This window comes from Varanus komodoensis, unplaced genomic scaffold (genome assembly GCF_004798865.1).
Source record: "Varanus komodoensis strain SLA01 unplaced genomic scaffold, ASM479886v1 scaffold34_1, whole genome shotgun sequence".
NCBI classification, from domain to species: Eukaryota; Metazoa; Chordata; class Lepidosauria; order Squamata; family Varanidae; genus Varanus; species Varanus komodoensis.
Window position 1 is genome coordinate 4,537 of NW_025335854.1, and position 15,969 is coordinate 20,505.

General features: G+C 39.9%; 1 protein-coding gene across 2 annotated transcripts; it reads left to right on the forward strand.

Moving 5' to 3' along the window:
• The first annotated feature begins 9,781 nt into the window (after window positions 1–9,781).
• CFHR2 (complement factor H related 2) lies at window positions 9,782–15,729 on the forward strand. 2 transcript variants are annotated; one of them, XM_044439328.1, is made up of 6 exons: window positions 9,782–9,969; window positions 11,466–11,648; window positions 13,935–14,131; window positions 14,272–14,478; window positions 14,644–14,850; window positions 14,982–15,729. In XM_044439328.1, the coding sequence occupies exons 1-6, from the start codon at window positions 9,906–9,908 to the stop codon at window positions 15,186–15,188; spliced, it is 1,065 nt and encodes a 354-aa protein (XP_044295263.1). In that variant the 5' UTR covers window positions 9,782–9,905; the 3' UTR covers window positions 15,189–15,729. The 2 variants fall into 2 exon arrangements, with proteins under 2 accessions (XP_044295263.1, XP_044295264.1); XM_044439329.1 differs by lacking the exon at window positions 14,272–14,478.
• Window positions 15,730–15,969: the final 240 nt, after the last annotated feature.

Genomic DNA, 15,969 nt, shown 5'->3' on the forward strand with positions numbered 1-15,969 from the left:
CTCCATTAATGGAAGCTCCCATCAGGGCGAATGAGAGCCATGCCTGCGCTCTTGTTCTGCACAAATCTTTTCCTCAGCCAAAGCAACTTTCTGCTCCATCACAGCAACTCAGGGACCTTTTGCTGGAACTCCTCTTCCTGTGAGCAACTACAGGGTCACTCAGCATCTGGTTGTTCCATGAGTGATGTGAGTGCTGGAAAGGATTGCTCAGGGGTCTCCATGTCTTCCCTGTAGCATATTGCATGAAAACCAGGCTGTATAAAGTTTGACTCATTTTTAAAATCAAGACCCATGACTTCTTGGGGCAGCCCACATTCTCCTTTCTCTACATGGCCTTAAGCGCAAGTGCAGTGGCCCCGCCGTCCCTCGGCTTAGGTATTTGGAAACCAATTGCATCCACTCACAAATAAACTAGTGCTTGCTGCATGGTTGGAGGGCTCTCTAGGGATACAGGAGTATGCAGCCTTGTGCATTAAACGAATTTAAGGAGTCAACCAAATAGCTTTGTGTGTGTGCATCATACACACTCCCCATGCCACTTCTTTTAAAGGATATTGGTTGCCTCCATGTTACCAGCTTTTGGGAGCACATGTGGAGTTGTAGCAACAATTTCAGAGGTAGAAGAAGAGTGTGACTTGTTTGGATTCTCAGGATAGGAATGTCTTGAGGAATTTGTCCCAAGTCTGAGCAATTGTCAAGTTGTTAAAGGAACCTGAGCTGGGCAGACTTTGATCTAGGAGACCATGGTTGAAACATGGAATGTTTGGAGATCAATTGGGAGAGATCAAAAATGGAACATGGAGGGCAGAAAAGAGAAGAAATTGAATCAGTGCAGGTCTTTAACAGTTTTTGTTGAGTGCATCATGAGCTTTATATATCTAATTAATAAAAATACATTTTGGGAAATGAACTCCTCAGGGTTAGTTTCTAATGTATGAAATGACTTGTGCCATTCTGCAGTTCCTGAATTCTGTACAGGTCAGAAGAAGACATGAGTCATAACAACATTCAGCTGAGGTAGGCATATACCTAAAAATATATTCAGAATCTGGAGATACGATAGAATTTTCCTGTAGATATAGTTTTTGTCCGGTTTGAGGCTCTCCTCCATTCCAAGCTCAGTGTAGAGATGGCACAATCATGTATCCATATGTAGGTATATTGCCATTGAACCACAATGTTAGAACAATCTATCATATGCATGCAGAGAATTTTCTTACCTCTTAGAATGTAATGTGCGTCAAAAAAACAGGTACTGTTGTCTTGTAGAGTGCAGAGATTTGTATTTCGGTCATGCCTGGCCTGAAGCACACAAAGCAGATCCAGCAGTGAAACATTCAACTCTGAGAAACACTTTGTTGGCCTGGCTCGTAACTCTCTCCCAACAGTCTGTATGACAAAAGCGTTGTACTACTCCGATTGCCATTGTCAAAAAGGTGCCCCCAAATTGAGTTCATGTCGTCACACGAAAGTCCCATGAAGTTCAATTACAAGACCTTCCAAAAAGTAAAATGTATTCCTGAAGGATATGGAGCAGAAAAAGTTCCAAATTCAGTTTGGAAACCAGCTGTATTTAACTTGTAGCACCATGAAGCATTTTTCCCCTGAAGTTTGGGAATAAAGAGTGATTTCCTCTCATTAAAAACCTAAACAAACAAACAAAGAAACGGCTAATTTTGCAGGCTCCCTGCAGAGTGTGGCCTGTGGGTGCATCAAGGAGGGACATGTCCCACCCGCACTCCCTCAGAGGACCAGCACAGGCTCAAAACTAGACCAGATCCTCTTTTCAAAGCATGATGTTTCTCCAGTGACAGGATAAGCTGCTCCTCTTGGGCCCCTTTAATCATGTCTTGTTTATGCTGAAACCTTTACGCTACACTCACCTGCAGCTACCGACTGAATAGTATGAATCTGTCCAATACAAAATCTGTGTTACAGCAATTCTAGGTATGACTGTCTCTCTCCCTTTTGTGTTTTGTGTTTAACAGGTGACTGAGTGATTTAAGCATGCAAGAGACTTTTTCAACTGGTCAATGGTCTTTCCTCATCAGTGATCACTTATTTGCAATACTATCAACTCGAGCTGGGTTTTGGAACGATATTTTCCTGGCTCATGTGCAGCTGCTCATGAAGCGACATGGACCTAGAATGGGATGCCAACTTCTCAGCAGATCCAGGATGACTCAGCAGTTGCCTATGATGACCAGCAAAGTTCCTTGTGGGCAACTCACGAAATGGCTGTAAAGGCAGCTGTAACCTGCTTTCAATAACATTCAGTGAAAAGCATTAAAAAGGGAAGGAAGGAAAGAAACGTAACCCTGGAGATGAGTGTGGGTGTGTTGCAAATCCATTTCTGAGTCTAGAAAGCTGAACTCTTTGTGAAATGCAGCAGCCATGCTTCTCCAATGACTTTGTATATTTGCAATGGATATTGATAATATCATTTGTCAGTACAGATTTTGTGGTCATTTAAAAATAAACATTTCTTTGCTAAAATATAATTAACCCTGTTATATATTAGTAGATGATTAGGTTGCTACCTTGCCTGCTTCCTCTAATAAGCCCATTGAAAGCCCATGACACTGTTAGCCTTTCTTTTTATATTGTCATTAAAGCGATTTGACTCCTTGGGATATTGCATTTGCACAAGCAAGATACGGGGCTGCCTTTTTGCATTTACTGGAGTAAAGCCCAACTCCTCCATGATAAAGTTCCAATAATACATACATACACGCACACATACTTACATGATTTCAAAATGTTAGGGCAGCAATATATTCCCATGCACTCCTGAAAGCATGAAATCTTCTGCAGACCCAATGGAGCCTGGCCCACACCTCTGTCAGCACCCATGCAGGTGCAAAGGGACAAGGATGACAAGAGAATTTAAGAGCAGCAGATACTGGGCAGTATCCAGTATTGCCCACCTGCAAGAATGGGTTAACATATACTATTCGTATTTGCAGTTTCTCAGAATCCTTCATCAGTGCTAATTTGTTGTGTTTCTATTCCCAATTCATTTGCCTTTTCTAATTGGGAAAAATGTGCATCTTGTATCAGAAAAAAATGTGCACTTTTAAAAGTGCACCATTTTTCTCAATTGCAAAAGTATCAAAATGCACACTGATCAAAAGGGAATATTATCCTCCGTAGACTAAAGTGTGAAAATGTGTATGGGGGATTTGCACAAATGTACTCCTCTGAAAATGTGCATAAGTTTACTTTGAATACTGCATTTTCAGATGTGCATATTTGCACATGTGTGTATTTTTGAATATGATTGTAAATTCAGGAAATTGCAAGCATTTCTCAAGAATAGCATTTTTCCACGTGTTTGGGATTGTGAATGGGGCATGCCGCATGATCTGTGGATAGTAAAATAAATTGTTTTCATTCCTTCCATCAAACTAGCCTGGTGCTAGTCCCTGGTGTGCTTATAGAACAATGGAACCAGCAGGAGAACAAAGTTCTGATTGAATGTTTGCCATTTTTTTCTTACTGAGGCAAACATCTTTTTGCGGTCATGTCAGCCTGCAACAAAAAATTTACTCTATTTATTTGATGTTTTAGGCCAATACTTTAAAAGCCAAGTAAAACAAACAAATGATACTCAGCTTATGCTGAAAAGAGGCAATGTCACCATAAAGTTCCCCTGTGTATTTATGGTGATTGATTACTTGATAATAGTTGCAAAAATTACTATTAGATTTTGCTGAAAAATAACAATGTCATGAATCTTGGCACTTATGAATTGCTTCATGGGTTCTTGTGACTGGTCTTTCATCTGACTGGCCTCAGATCTGGTTCATTTCTAAGCATCTATCAAAAGCAGTCTGCTAGGATTATAATCAATGGAGAATTTACAAATATTATAGATATACAAAAGGGTACAAGACAAGGATGTCTACTTTCACCTCTGTTGTTTATATTGATCGTAGAAGTGCTAAACAGAAATATCAGGGACGATATGGACATTAAAGGTACTAGAATCAGAGATGAAAGCTATAAACTGCAAACATTTGCAGATGATCTAGTTTTCATAATGGAGGAACCCTTAGCAACAATGCCTAAACTCCTACAAAGGGTTGAAGAATATGGTGAGGTTACTGGGATGAAAATAAATAGAGAAAAGATGAAACTGTTAGTAAAAAATCTCACACAGGAGCAGAGAAAAACTCTGGTGGAACAAGTAGACCTTCAGATTGTTAAAAAGGTTAAATATTTGGGAATTTATCTTACAGCCAAGTGTACCACTCTGAAAGAAGACAATTATGATAAACTATTTAAGGGTATTAAGAGTGATTTGGAAAAATGGGCTAATTTGCAATTATCCTTGTTGGGAAGAATATCACTAGTTAAAATGAATATATTACCAAAGCTTTTGTTTCTATTCCAAATGATTCCCATAAAAATTGATAGAAATTTTTTTGATGATTTTTCAAATCTCAAGATTTATATGGAGAAAGAAGAAACAAAGGATCAAACTAAAAATACTTCAGGAGACTAAACAGAATGGAGGCCTTGGTCTCCCTGATTGGATGCTGTACTATCAAGCTTCTGTTTTAATGTGGTTAAAAGAATGGATAACTTTAAGAAATAAGAGAATCTTGTATCTTGAAGGGCATGATTTGCAAATGGGTTGGCATGCTTATATGTGGTATGAAAAAGCTAAGCTACACAGCTCTTTTTTAAGTCACTATATTAGGAAATCATTAATGTCGGTGTGAGAAAAGATAAAGACAAAATTGTATAATAAATTACCAAGATGGCTTTCACCTATGAAAGCTCTTGTATATCCAAATGCATTGAACTTTGAAGGGATCATAAGCTATGACGACATTTTGGATAATGATGGAGGATTCAAATTGAATCAAGAAACACAAGAACAAGGAATTAATATTTCTTGGTGGCACAATGTTCAAATGCAATTGAGATATGCCAAAGATCATAGAATGTGGGGTTTTTATAAGGAGTCAACACCATTTGATCAGGTGATGCTTAAATCAGATGAGAAAATGATTAAAAGATTATATAATTTCGTACTCGATAGGCGCATGGAAGATGAACAGGTTAAGGAAACTATGATAATGTGGGCACAAAAACTTTGGATATAATATTGAATTAGAAAAATGGCAAAAGCTGTGGGAGAGAAATGCTAAGGTAACATTAGCAACTTCATATAAAGAAAACCTGTATAAAATGTTTTATAGATGGTATCTGTCGCCAAATAGATTAGCTAAGATGTTTCCAAATATGTCAAATGGATCTTGGAAATGTAAACATAAATTGGGTACCTTCTATCATATGCGGTGGACTTGCGATAATGCGAAAAAGTATTGGATTAAAATACATAAATGGCTTGAGGAAATGTTACAAAAATCCTTAGCTTTTAAACCTGAAGTCTTCTTATTAGGCATTATACCTGTTGATATTAGTAAACAAGAAATGTACTTGATTTTACATGTAATTACTGCAGCAAGGATTGCATTTGCTCAACACTGTAAAAGTGAAGAACCACCCACCAACGAACTGATCCTAAAAAAGATCTTGGACTGTGCCAAAATGGATAGATTGACTTTGCCATTGAAGGAGAAAGAATATACTGATTTCTATCAAACTTGGGACTCTTTTTATTATTGGCTAAAGAAACGGGACTTCGTATAGATTTAAATATATTTTCAAGTGATCATAAATGGAAAAAATGTGAGGGCTGACCTAGAGGTCCGATGTTTTTGATGATTGATGCTGTTTTTAGTTTTTCTTTGTTTTAGGGTTGTTTTGAATAAAACTTATTATAAAAAAAATCTGGTCCATTTCCAAACAATGGCACACATTCCTCATCTATCTTTACCTTATGTTTGTTTATGTGGATCCGACTGAGGCCCAGGACTTATCCCAGGGCTGTAGTCTCACAAATAATTTCTTTAGAGGTTTTCAGTGATTGAATAGTCTAAAATAAATGCAATGAATATATAAATAAATGATGTCCTGGGGGGCGGGGGCAGGAGACCCATCACTTGCTTTTTGGCATTATTTTAGGATGAGAATTGCTGATTAATCTAAAACAGTATGGAATTCTTTCACAAATGATCAAATACCAATCTGAGAACAACCGGAAATAAACTGATCCACATCTCTTGGGAGAATATATCTTCTGCAATGGTTTTGGGAAAGAATGGCAGCAGCCAAGGAAAAGATGGGTGGTGTTTTGTAGCTTTGTTAGCCCTGTTGCAATTCAGGAAATGTGTGCACATATGTTTGTTTGAAATGCTGGTTACTTAATCGCTGATATACATTGCAAAGTTGCCATTTTAAAGATGAGAAACAGATTGCATGTGTGGTTTTCCTTTGAACCAGTAGGTATAATCACACACACTACATTGATTTTAGAACACCTATGGTTAAGTTTTCATTAACAAACTCTACTAACGCCATGGCTATAAATTTAGTATGTAAGCCATCCTGAGATATTTATATAAAGGATAGCATACAAAAGCTTTTAATAAATAAATAAATAAAATAATATTTTAAAGTGTCTTGACTGTTACACTAGGAGTCTTTGGAAACTAGCTTAATATTAAGTAGAGGCGAAATTTTCATCACCATCCTCATCATTACTAGATTGCATTTATAACCTGACTTTTCCCTTCTTGTGATGAAACCAAGGTGGCTTACATATGCTCCATTTTCTCCTTTTAACAGCAACCCTGTGAGGCAGGTTACATTGAGAGTAAGTAACTGGTCCAAAGACAGCCTTCAAGGCCAAGTGAGAACTAGAAGCTGGGTACCCTTGACACCTCCCCACCCCCATCTCTCTAACCATCACACTAGAGGTTTAACTTATCAACCCCAGGAATTTCTAACTTGAATATTTTGGGTGTACACTTCGTTCTTCATGAAGTGCTCCAGGACCAAAGGGATGATTTCCAGAAGGATATCAGATTGAGAGAGAAGCAGGCACCTTGCAAAGGGGACAGAAAAGAGCAAACATGAAGCAAGACTGTACCGGGCCTGTTGAACAGAATGTCAAGCCAACCTTGGCCAATGTTCCCCTTTTTCCTTCTCTCCACATTCACTACACATTCTCATGTAAGTTTGGGCTAATTTTAGTCTGTCAGAATATGCTCAGGGACAAAAAAAAAAAAAATGCAGCTCACCTATGCTGTTCTCTGCAATCATATTCGTATTATTTTGTCTGCATTGGGACTTCTCTTGTCATTAGTCCAGTAAAACCTTCAAAGCCAAGTGGGTTTCCACGATAAGGAGAGAGAGAGAGATCAATAAAGACAATTGCTCTTTCAGACATTGTCTTTTATCGTGGGTGAAGTTCCCACCCAGGATGAAAGACAATGAAGTTTCCACCCAGAATATTTGCTTGGTAAACTTGGTACAATGACCATTGGTACAAGCTAGGGGGAGATCTCTCCTTTTCAACAGATGCTGACAAAGACATTTGTATGTATGTTGCTCATCTCTCACTCATTTCAGATACATTTGTCTGATTCCAAGAAGGAGGCAAAGGAGCAAGGAGGAGAGGAGGACTTCACTCATTCAAGGTGACCTAGTAAAGTTTCTCAGGCAGAGCAGGAGAATCTGCCTACTTTGGAAGGAACAGAAGGGCTTTCAGGAGGAGTGAGGAAACAGATGCGAGACCCTGACTTTGACCTAGAAAGGAGGGGATGGGCTAAATTAGCTGCCCAATTAGAGGATCTCTGGTGTTCCTGCCATCTTGCCCTCAAGCAGCAAGAGACACTATGAAGGACGAGTCAGAAGCTTTACTGAAAGGGAGGGACAGGGGAGAAGTTTCAATTTTGCTTTCAGCTCTTTACATGGGCAGATGCTTCTTCAACTTTAGTGGAAGGCTTACTGTTCATACTGTTCTGGTATCTGCTAGGTTCCAATAAAAGAGCTGCACTTCAGAAGATTTTCTTGTGTGTGATAAACAGAATGGAAGAAGGAAGGGATCAGCTCATGATAGATGTTGTACAATTGACAACACAATCAAATATGGCTGCCATAACCCTCTGAACTCAGAGGATTATGGGTATCCTATCAAATAGGATACCCTATTTGTCCATGTTTCTCTCGCACATTTCCATGGTTGGCTGAGGCACACTGGAGGTTGTAGGTCCTGTCCTTGTCTAAATATGTATAGGATTGTGCTGTTGGGGAAACATTTGGGGGGAAAGCAGGGGATGTATGTGTGTCACAGCTAATCACAGTTCCCACCAGCCAGAAACTGTTCACTCCCCACCTCCAGCTGGGGAAATGCAGTGTAATGTTCTCTCTCCATCCCCACATCAATTTCTCATCCCACAAAGAGGCTGAGAAATGTGAGACCATTGGAAGATGCCCTTAAATGAACAAAGTTAGGCCAGACTGGGTAATTCCTATCAACTGCTAACCCTACACTGAAAGGTAGACTTTGGATTTAATTATCGCAGGCAGAGTTACAACACAAAACAAACAACTCTTCAGCAAAAGCTCCAAGCTGGCCTTCACCAAAAACATGCCCAATTCTGGAGATGTTTCCTCTTTCTGGACTGCAAGATCAAAGAAAAAATCAGTAGCCTACCTTCAAATGCTTTAAATACCAAAAGCAGAAGGTTAGAGGAACCAGTACATGAAACCAAAACACCAACATGGCAGTATCCGTCCCTGTAAGTGAATATTCCCTAGCCAACTTCCACCAGCACCACCACCATTTTATTATTTTTTTATTTTTGTGGTGCTGCACAGTCAGTCACTTCCACCGTGCTATGTTATTGGAAGATTGTGACCAAGAGGTTCCCACACCTCAACCCTGATTGAACAATTGCTACAGCTCACAAGGGGGTAGGATACTGAAGTTGATGATGACATCGTAGGCAACCCAGCTGGGGGCACCCTTCATCTGGAGGTGGCCATGGAATTCCATATTACTTAAATCTGCTCCTGGTCCTGCAGCACACACAAATCTCAGTCCAGCACTGGTTATGGGACAGCATCCTCCAGGGCTCTTGCAGGCACCATGTTGGTCCACCAGAGACAGGGCAGCTTCCATGAGACGCACTTTCTGAAATGTCACCTCCACTTTCTCATGACTCTGTTCATCCGAACAAATGATGCAAAGCGGCAGTAGTGCATGACACATGAGCTGTGCCTGCTGAAGTGCATGCTTAAGTCCACGGCCTCTCTGCCTGGACACTTCATCAACCGACTTTTCCACTGGGGTGGTAACCTCCCTGACATGGCAGAGCATAAAATCGACAGCCAGTTTAACTGAAATCAGCGGCATTGTATTATGCCATTGATACGCCAGCTTTCTGCCAAACTCGGGGCAGTCTCCAGCTGATTTGAATCGGCTTAGTTATGCATGCTGAACACTGCCTTAGCTTGCCTCTTCCAATTTTAGAACATCTCTTTTCTATCCAATAGAAAAATGGCCAGTTTTTCAATCAGCTCTTGCAGCTGTGCCTTTCATTGGAGTTTAATGTGTAGACTTATTTCAAGGCCAGATCAAGTTCACCCATCGTTATCAGCTTGTTTTGCTGCTTGTAATCACATGCTAGAAAATCAGAAAGAGCTATTTTAATTTTTTCCTGACCATTTGGCTATATAGTGCCAAAGGACAGGCTTTTATTTAAGCACTTGTTGCCAAGAGCCCTGATCACAGGTCTTATGCAACTATTTCTTGCTGGGGAAATTCTGCAAATTCTTCTTTTTTTCTCATAACAAATTCAAACAAACAGTGAGTTAACATCAATAAAAAGGAACTGTGTCATAGAGCTAGAGGAAATGATTTGCTTAGCCACAAAAGCAGGGAGATCTTGATAGCATATTTAATTTGAGTATCTGATCAGAACACACCTGTGGTACAGAGAAGATTCGGTGGGATAGAGAACCTGAGCATTCTGTGGGGCACTATGAAGGGCATGCTCTTCTGTATCATTCAATGCTTCCTATGGACATATTGTTCATCCCAACATGGTAAGTGCTGATGGCAAAAGGTGACATTTAATTGTGGGAGAGGAGTTATTCCTTGGAAGAAGTTGACTTCGGCAGAACTGTAGAACTAGAGTCAGAGTTGGGAATCAGTTTAAGGTCATATTTTTCTCCATGAAGTGGTGGAATTCTGACTGCCCTCATATGGTGGCAGATGTTTTACAAGGTCACTTATTAGATGTGGAATTACCATAGATTAACCTGTAATGGCAGAATACTATGCAGTGCATCTGAGTGTCTGGGGAGACACATGGGAGTAGTTCTTCTTAGCACATTTCAGGAGTTTGTCTGCTGTCATGTAGAGGCATGGGTGTAAATTTGAAGAAGCAGACTGGCAACAAGGCCTTACTGTGTATCCTCACCTCATTCAGGATTCTGCCTTTCATGCCCTCCTCTACAAGATGCTTCTTAGGCTCAGATCTACAATTCCACCCCCCAGCCCCAGTTTCCATTATTTTTCAAACGGACGCTAACCATTCTTTGACTCTCATTGATTTACTCCCCTGCACCCACTTTAGGTTGCCCTTTAAAGAAAAAAGAGTCTATATTTTTGTAAACCTTGGGGTCCCCCCAGGCATTCTGAGATGTAGGAAATCCAAAGATTTCCATGCATGGGGGGCTGCTTTTATTTATAAGAATGGAAATATTTATTTCTGTCAATAAGCACATTGCAAAAGCCAAGCTGATCTGCTTGTTTGTTATATGGACTCCTTTGCTCCTTTTTGGTCCTACAGAACTCTGTGATGAACTCTTGCTCTTCTCTTTTTCCAGACAAAACCTAACAAAATATTTTGTTAGTCTCATGACAGTGCATTAGTTGTGGGAATGTTCTGGGAAGAAGATTCCATTGGCAAATCCCTTTACAAAATGGCCAGCTATGCATCAGTTGAGGAAAAATGTTTGTGAGAGAGTTCTTGGCAGATACATGTATCAAAATTAGCACTGTGTCAGATTCCAGACGAAGAAGAAAATTTTACAAAATTCTCGTGGATTCAGTTCTGGTTGCCTGCGTTTCTGTTACTTATGAGGTAGATGAAGAAAGCGAGAAAACTTTGTCATTTATAGCACAATCATCCATCTAGGAGCTTCTTGGCATTTTACACATCAATTAAAGCCCAGGAAAATGCATAAGGTGTATGTTCTCCTGTACAGCTTTTCATATCAGGAAGTTCAGGCAGTCTGGGAGGTGCAGAGCAATGGAGAGATGTGCAATAGAAGAAAAACAGAGATACAGAATAGAAAGAAACACTGAAGAGAAAGAAAACACAGTGCCCCCAACCACCTTGCAGCAAATTGGTGAAAACACCACAAACAGTTCATTGTTTTGAAACATACCAAGATAAACTTTCAAAGGTTGGATTACTATTATTTGCGATTGTGAAAATAAATACATTATTACACAATGCTGGATAAGTTTATGAGGAGATCTGAATACTAGCATGCTTGTAATCATACTATGCACATCTAATGTATTTTTGCAGATCGTGGAAGACGGTGTGGTCATGCACCTGTTATTCAAAATGGAGACTTTCTGGAGATACCACTGAACAATTATGAATCAGGTTCAGTTCTGACATTCAAATGCCAACAATCTTACATAATGAGAGGCTCTCCAGTAGTCCGTTGCATCAATGGTAATTGGACAGAAACACCAGTATGTGTAGGTATGGGAAACATCTATATTGTTGCACTCTTGAAAGCTACAATGAATATAGCAAAGTGTGAATTTTATGCATTGAAGTCCCATACCAAATGGAGAAAGGAAATGGGAAAGTAATCTCCATGCTTCTTTCTTTCCGCTGAAGATCCTTTTGCCTCCTGAAAATAGGGATGGATCAGGCACCCTGTAGAGCTGAAAGCAAAGTAATGCCGTATGGAGAAGCAGGATATTTGAAGATCATCTTTCTTGACCCTTCCTTGAACAGGGAGCACTTGCTAGATCCCAGTTGCTTCTATACAGAGAAGAAGCATTTTCATTGACACAATGGCCAAACTGGATGCAACTCAGATTGGGATGATTCTAAAGCAACCTTTCCCAGTCTGGTACCTTCCAGATAGAGGGAATTACAGTTCCCAGAATTCCAGGCCACAAACCATTCTGGCTTGGATTGCTGGAAATTGTAGTCTAAGATGTCTGCTGGGTACAAGGTTGGAAAAAGCTGTTCTTGTAGGTGCTTGTCTCTTTTGCAGCCACCTCAGAGGAGCCATCAGTGATTTTCCAGAACACATGGGTGATGTTAAGGGTAGACAAATAGGTCTGAGCTATAGACACAACCCCAGAGGGCTGTTTTCTGCTTAACCCCATAAAACAAAATCAGAACTGAACAAGGTGTGAGTCAAGTGGCAGCCCCCACTAAATACCAAGTAGCACTCCAGTTTTCTCTAAGCAGGAAGCATCACATTCTGTTATTGTCCTGGATAAATTACCCTTCAACCAAAGCGACCCAAATGCTTGAAAACTTTCTAGGTTAGAGGAACGACTCCAAGGTGGGAAATGGGGTTCAGCTTTCACTACATCTGCTCTGCCTGTGTTTTGTGGATCGACAGGGATTTTTGTTCCCCCGTCTCCTCATGAATCAAAATCTCATGACTCTTTTAAAAGATTGTACAGCAATTGTGTTCCACTTGTATAAATGTGCATGTGTGCTAACCTCAATAATGATAATGACAACGACGATGATAATGACGATGATAATGATAACGATAATGACGACAACAACAACAACAACATTTTTTAAAAGCTGACCTGCAAAGCCACCTGCATTGAAGAATTCCCCAGGACAGATTCATAGAAGTCTGTTTCACTCTGTTACAAATTGCTTTGCCATCCATAGTCAACATGTGTATGTGTGTGTTTTATTGATATTTGTTATGGTTATGATGGATATATTATGGATAGGATATATATGTGTAAGCACACTTTGTAGTAAGTGTACAAAATACTATAAGAATGCTAAGACACACGAATAGTTCTGAAGCTCGCACAGTTTTTGCCCTGTTCTGCAGATTAGAGCACAGGTGGAAGGAAACTCACCTTTCTTTATATCTAAGAAATTCCACAGACCACACAGCCTATTGTATAGTACTCAGTCCAATGGTTAAACAAACTGATGAATTCTTTTACTAATAGTGTTTCCTACCCTACATTAAGCATATATGGGCACTGTAACAGAGTCAAACAAAACTCATGGAAGAAAGCTAATGCTTTTTCATTAGGTTCTGATTTTGAACGCCACTATACAGATTGATTAAATATTGCTTAACATGCACCTCAGAAACTTGCCACTGGGGATGGTCAAGGAATTTGTCCAGGAGTAGAAATCCATCCAACTCACTGGGTTCAGCTCCCCAGACTCCAGTCTCCTTTGGAGCAGAGTAGAGTCTGCGTCCTTGGCAAGCATGCCCACTGGTCACAGGGCACTCAGCAGGAAGTGAATCCTACATGCTGCACAAGTAGCAGCCCTCATCAAAGCCCAGGGCAACTACTGCTGGCAACGCTGGATTTGGAAGAAGGTTGGTTACTGGGACCACCAAGAATGGCACCCCACTAGCAACACCCTTGTCCGTGTCCTGAAAGGGAAAGTTGTGAGTCATGCAACCAGCATTCACAGACTTCCTTTTGACCCAGCTCAAGAGGAAGCCTGCAGATGCTAAAGGAATGGATTCCAAAAGGCTTCATCCCATCCCTACTTGCCACCGTTGCTTGCATTTCAAGAGCTCCTTGGCTCACACCACAGAAACATTCTGGAAATGCAATAAATGAAACAAAATCAGAAAGCAAACCACAGTTTAAGGAGGCTTCATTTTTGCATTATTTTTGGAAAAACACTAGGATTCATAGTTAGTCTGTCAATTTAAATAGTGTGTTTGTTGAAAGAGAAGTTTTTTGAATTCATCTTTTGTCATGGTAACTCTTCACTGAAAGATGAATGACTTGTGCCTTCCTTTAGAACCTTGTACAATAGCTGAAGAAGATATGAAACATAACAAGATCCATTTGAAGTGGAGAGATGAAAACAAGCTATATGCACGTTCTGGAGAATTTGTAGAGTTTGTCTGTATGTTCGGCTATCAGCCAGATCCATCTTCTCTTCCATTTAGACAACAATGCATTGAAGGCCAGCTGAAATATCCAAAATGTGTCCTGGTATGTATAATGTAATTCAACTGCAGCAGAAAGAATCCATCACACATGTTAGATCAGTGGTTGTGCATTTTGTTTGGTTTTCTAGTAACCTTAGTGAAATAGAAACATGCTGAAAGTAAGTTGTTTATGTGATAATACAGAGCAATATTAATGATTGCCCAGCAACTGAAGAACAGATGAATTCTAACAATATCCAATTCAAGAGGACAAGTACTCGAACAACAATTGTAAGATCTGGAGACATGGTGGAGTTTGTCTGCAAATCTGGGTATCACCCAGATCCATCTTCTCCTCCATTCAGACAACCTTGTGCTGAAGGCCAGTTGGAATATCCAAAATGTGTCTCGGTATGCATAATGTAATTCAAGTACAACAGGAAAAAATTCGGCACACATGACAGATCAGTGGTTGTGCACTGGAGCAGGGGGTGGGGGATTGGTTAAATATTTGCTTGTTCTAACCTATGAGAAGCATGCACATTTTAATAGTAGCATGGTTTTGTGATTGCACAGGACCATATCAATGATTGCCAAGTGACAGATGTAGATATTCATCCTAACAATATTGAGTTCAAGTGGCGTCTTACCCAAAGAATACATGTAAAATCTGGACAAGCTGTGGAGTTTGTTTGTAAACTTGGTTATGAGGCAGATCCTTCCTCTCCTCCATTCAGACAACATTGTGTTGAAGGCAAGCTGGAATATCCAAAATGCATCCTGGTACGTATAAAGCACAAAAGAAGAAAAAAACCACCAAGCACACACATGCTGAATCAGTTACGGGGTTTTTTTCTTTTATCGAGAGTGAAATATGTGCATGTTGAAAATAAGTTGATTTTCTACTTACACAGAACTCTGTTAATGATTGCCCAGCAACTGAAGTAGCCATGAGGCCTAACAATATCGAGTTCAGGTGGACAACTACTCGAGAAATAAACGTAAGAGCTGGACAATTTGTGGAGTTTATCTGCAAAGCTGGCTATTCGCCAGATCCAACCTCTCTTCCATTCAGACAACGCTGTGTTGAAGGCAAGCTGGAATATCCAAGATGTATGTAGGTATATGAATTGTAATTTAACTGCACTGCAACCAACAAACAAATATCACATGTCCTGGTTCAATACAATTCCCATCTTTCATCAACAGCCTATGGTTCAGTGCCAGCCCACACTGAGTCCATACATGGCCTATGAGAATGACACTCAGCAGCTAGGAAGCAATGTAACATTTCCAGTGTCATGTAAATCCACCCAATGATTCTCTCAAACTCACTCCTATAATGCTATGCTGTTAAAATAGCTAGGAATCTCAGGAGAGTTTTTAAGTACATGGGCTGGATAAAAAATTGGAAGGACTTAACACGGGGCCTAGCAATCTATCGATATATCTATTTCTATCACTGTCAGCAGCAAAATTGCTAATTATGCATATCCAAACTATATTTCTTTGATTTACATGACTCCACCTTGATTATTGTTTAATGTACATTTCATTGCCTTCTTTGTACTGCATTGCACTGATGGGGTTTCATTTCTTGTACAAGAAGTGGAATTAATGGCATTTCCCATTCTATCTCAATAAATCATTTCATTCATTCCAGTTATACTTGTGAAGTTGTAGTCCTTGATTTTGGTCACAATTTACCCACTGGGGTGCAAATATGAACCCAAATAAACCATAGCTATTCATAACAGGTAACAGAAGCATAACTGGTACAGGAATTTGACTACATAACAATTCAACATGTATTCTTTTTGAGTTCAGACATTCATTTCAGTCAAGCAGGTGACATGGATACACCTTCCAAAGACTTGTGAAATAGCTTGGAACACTCAAACT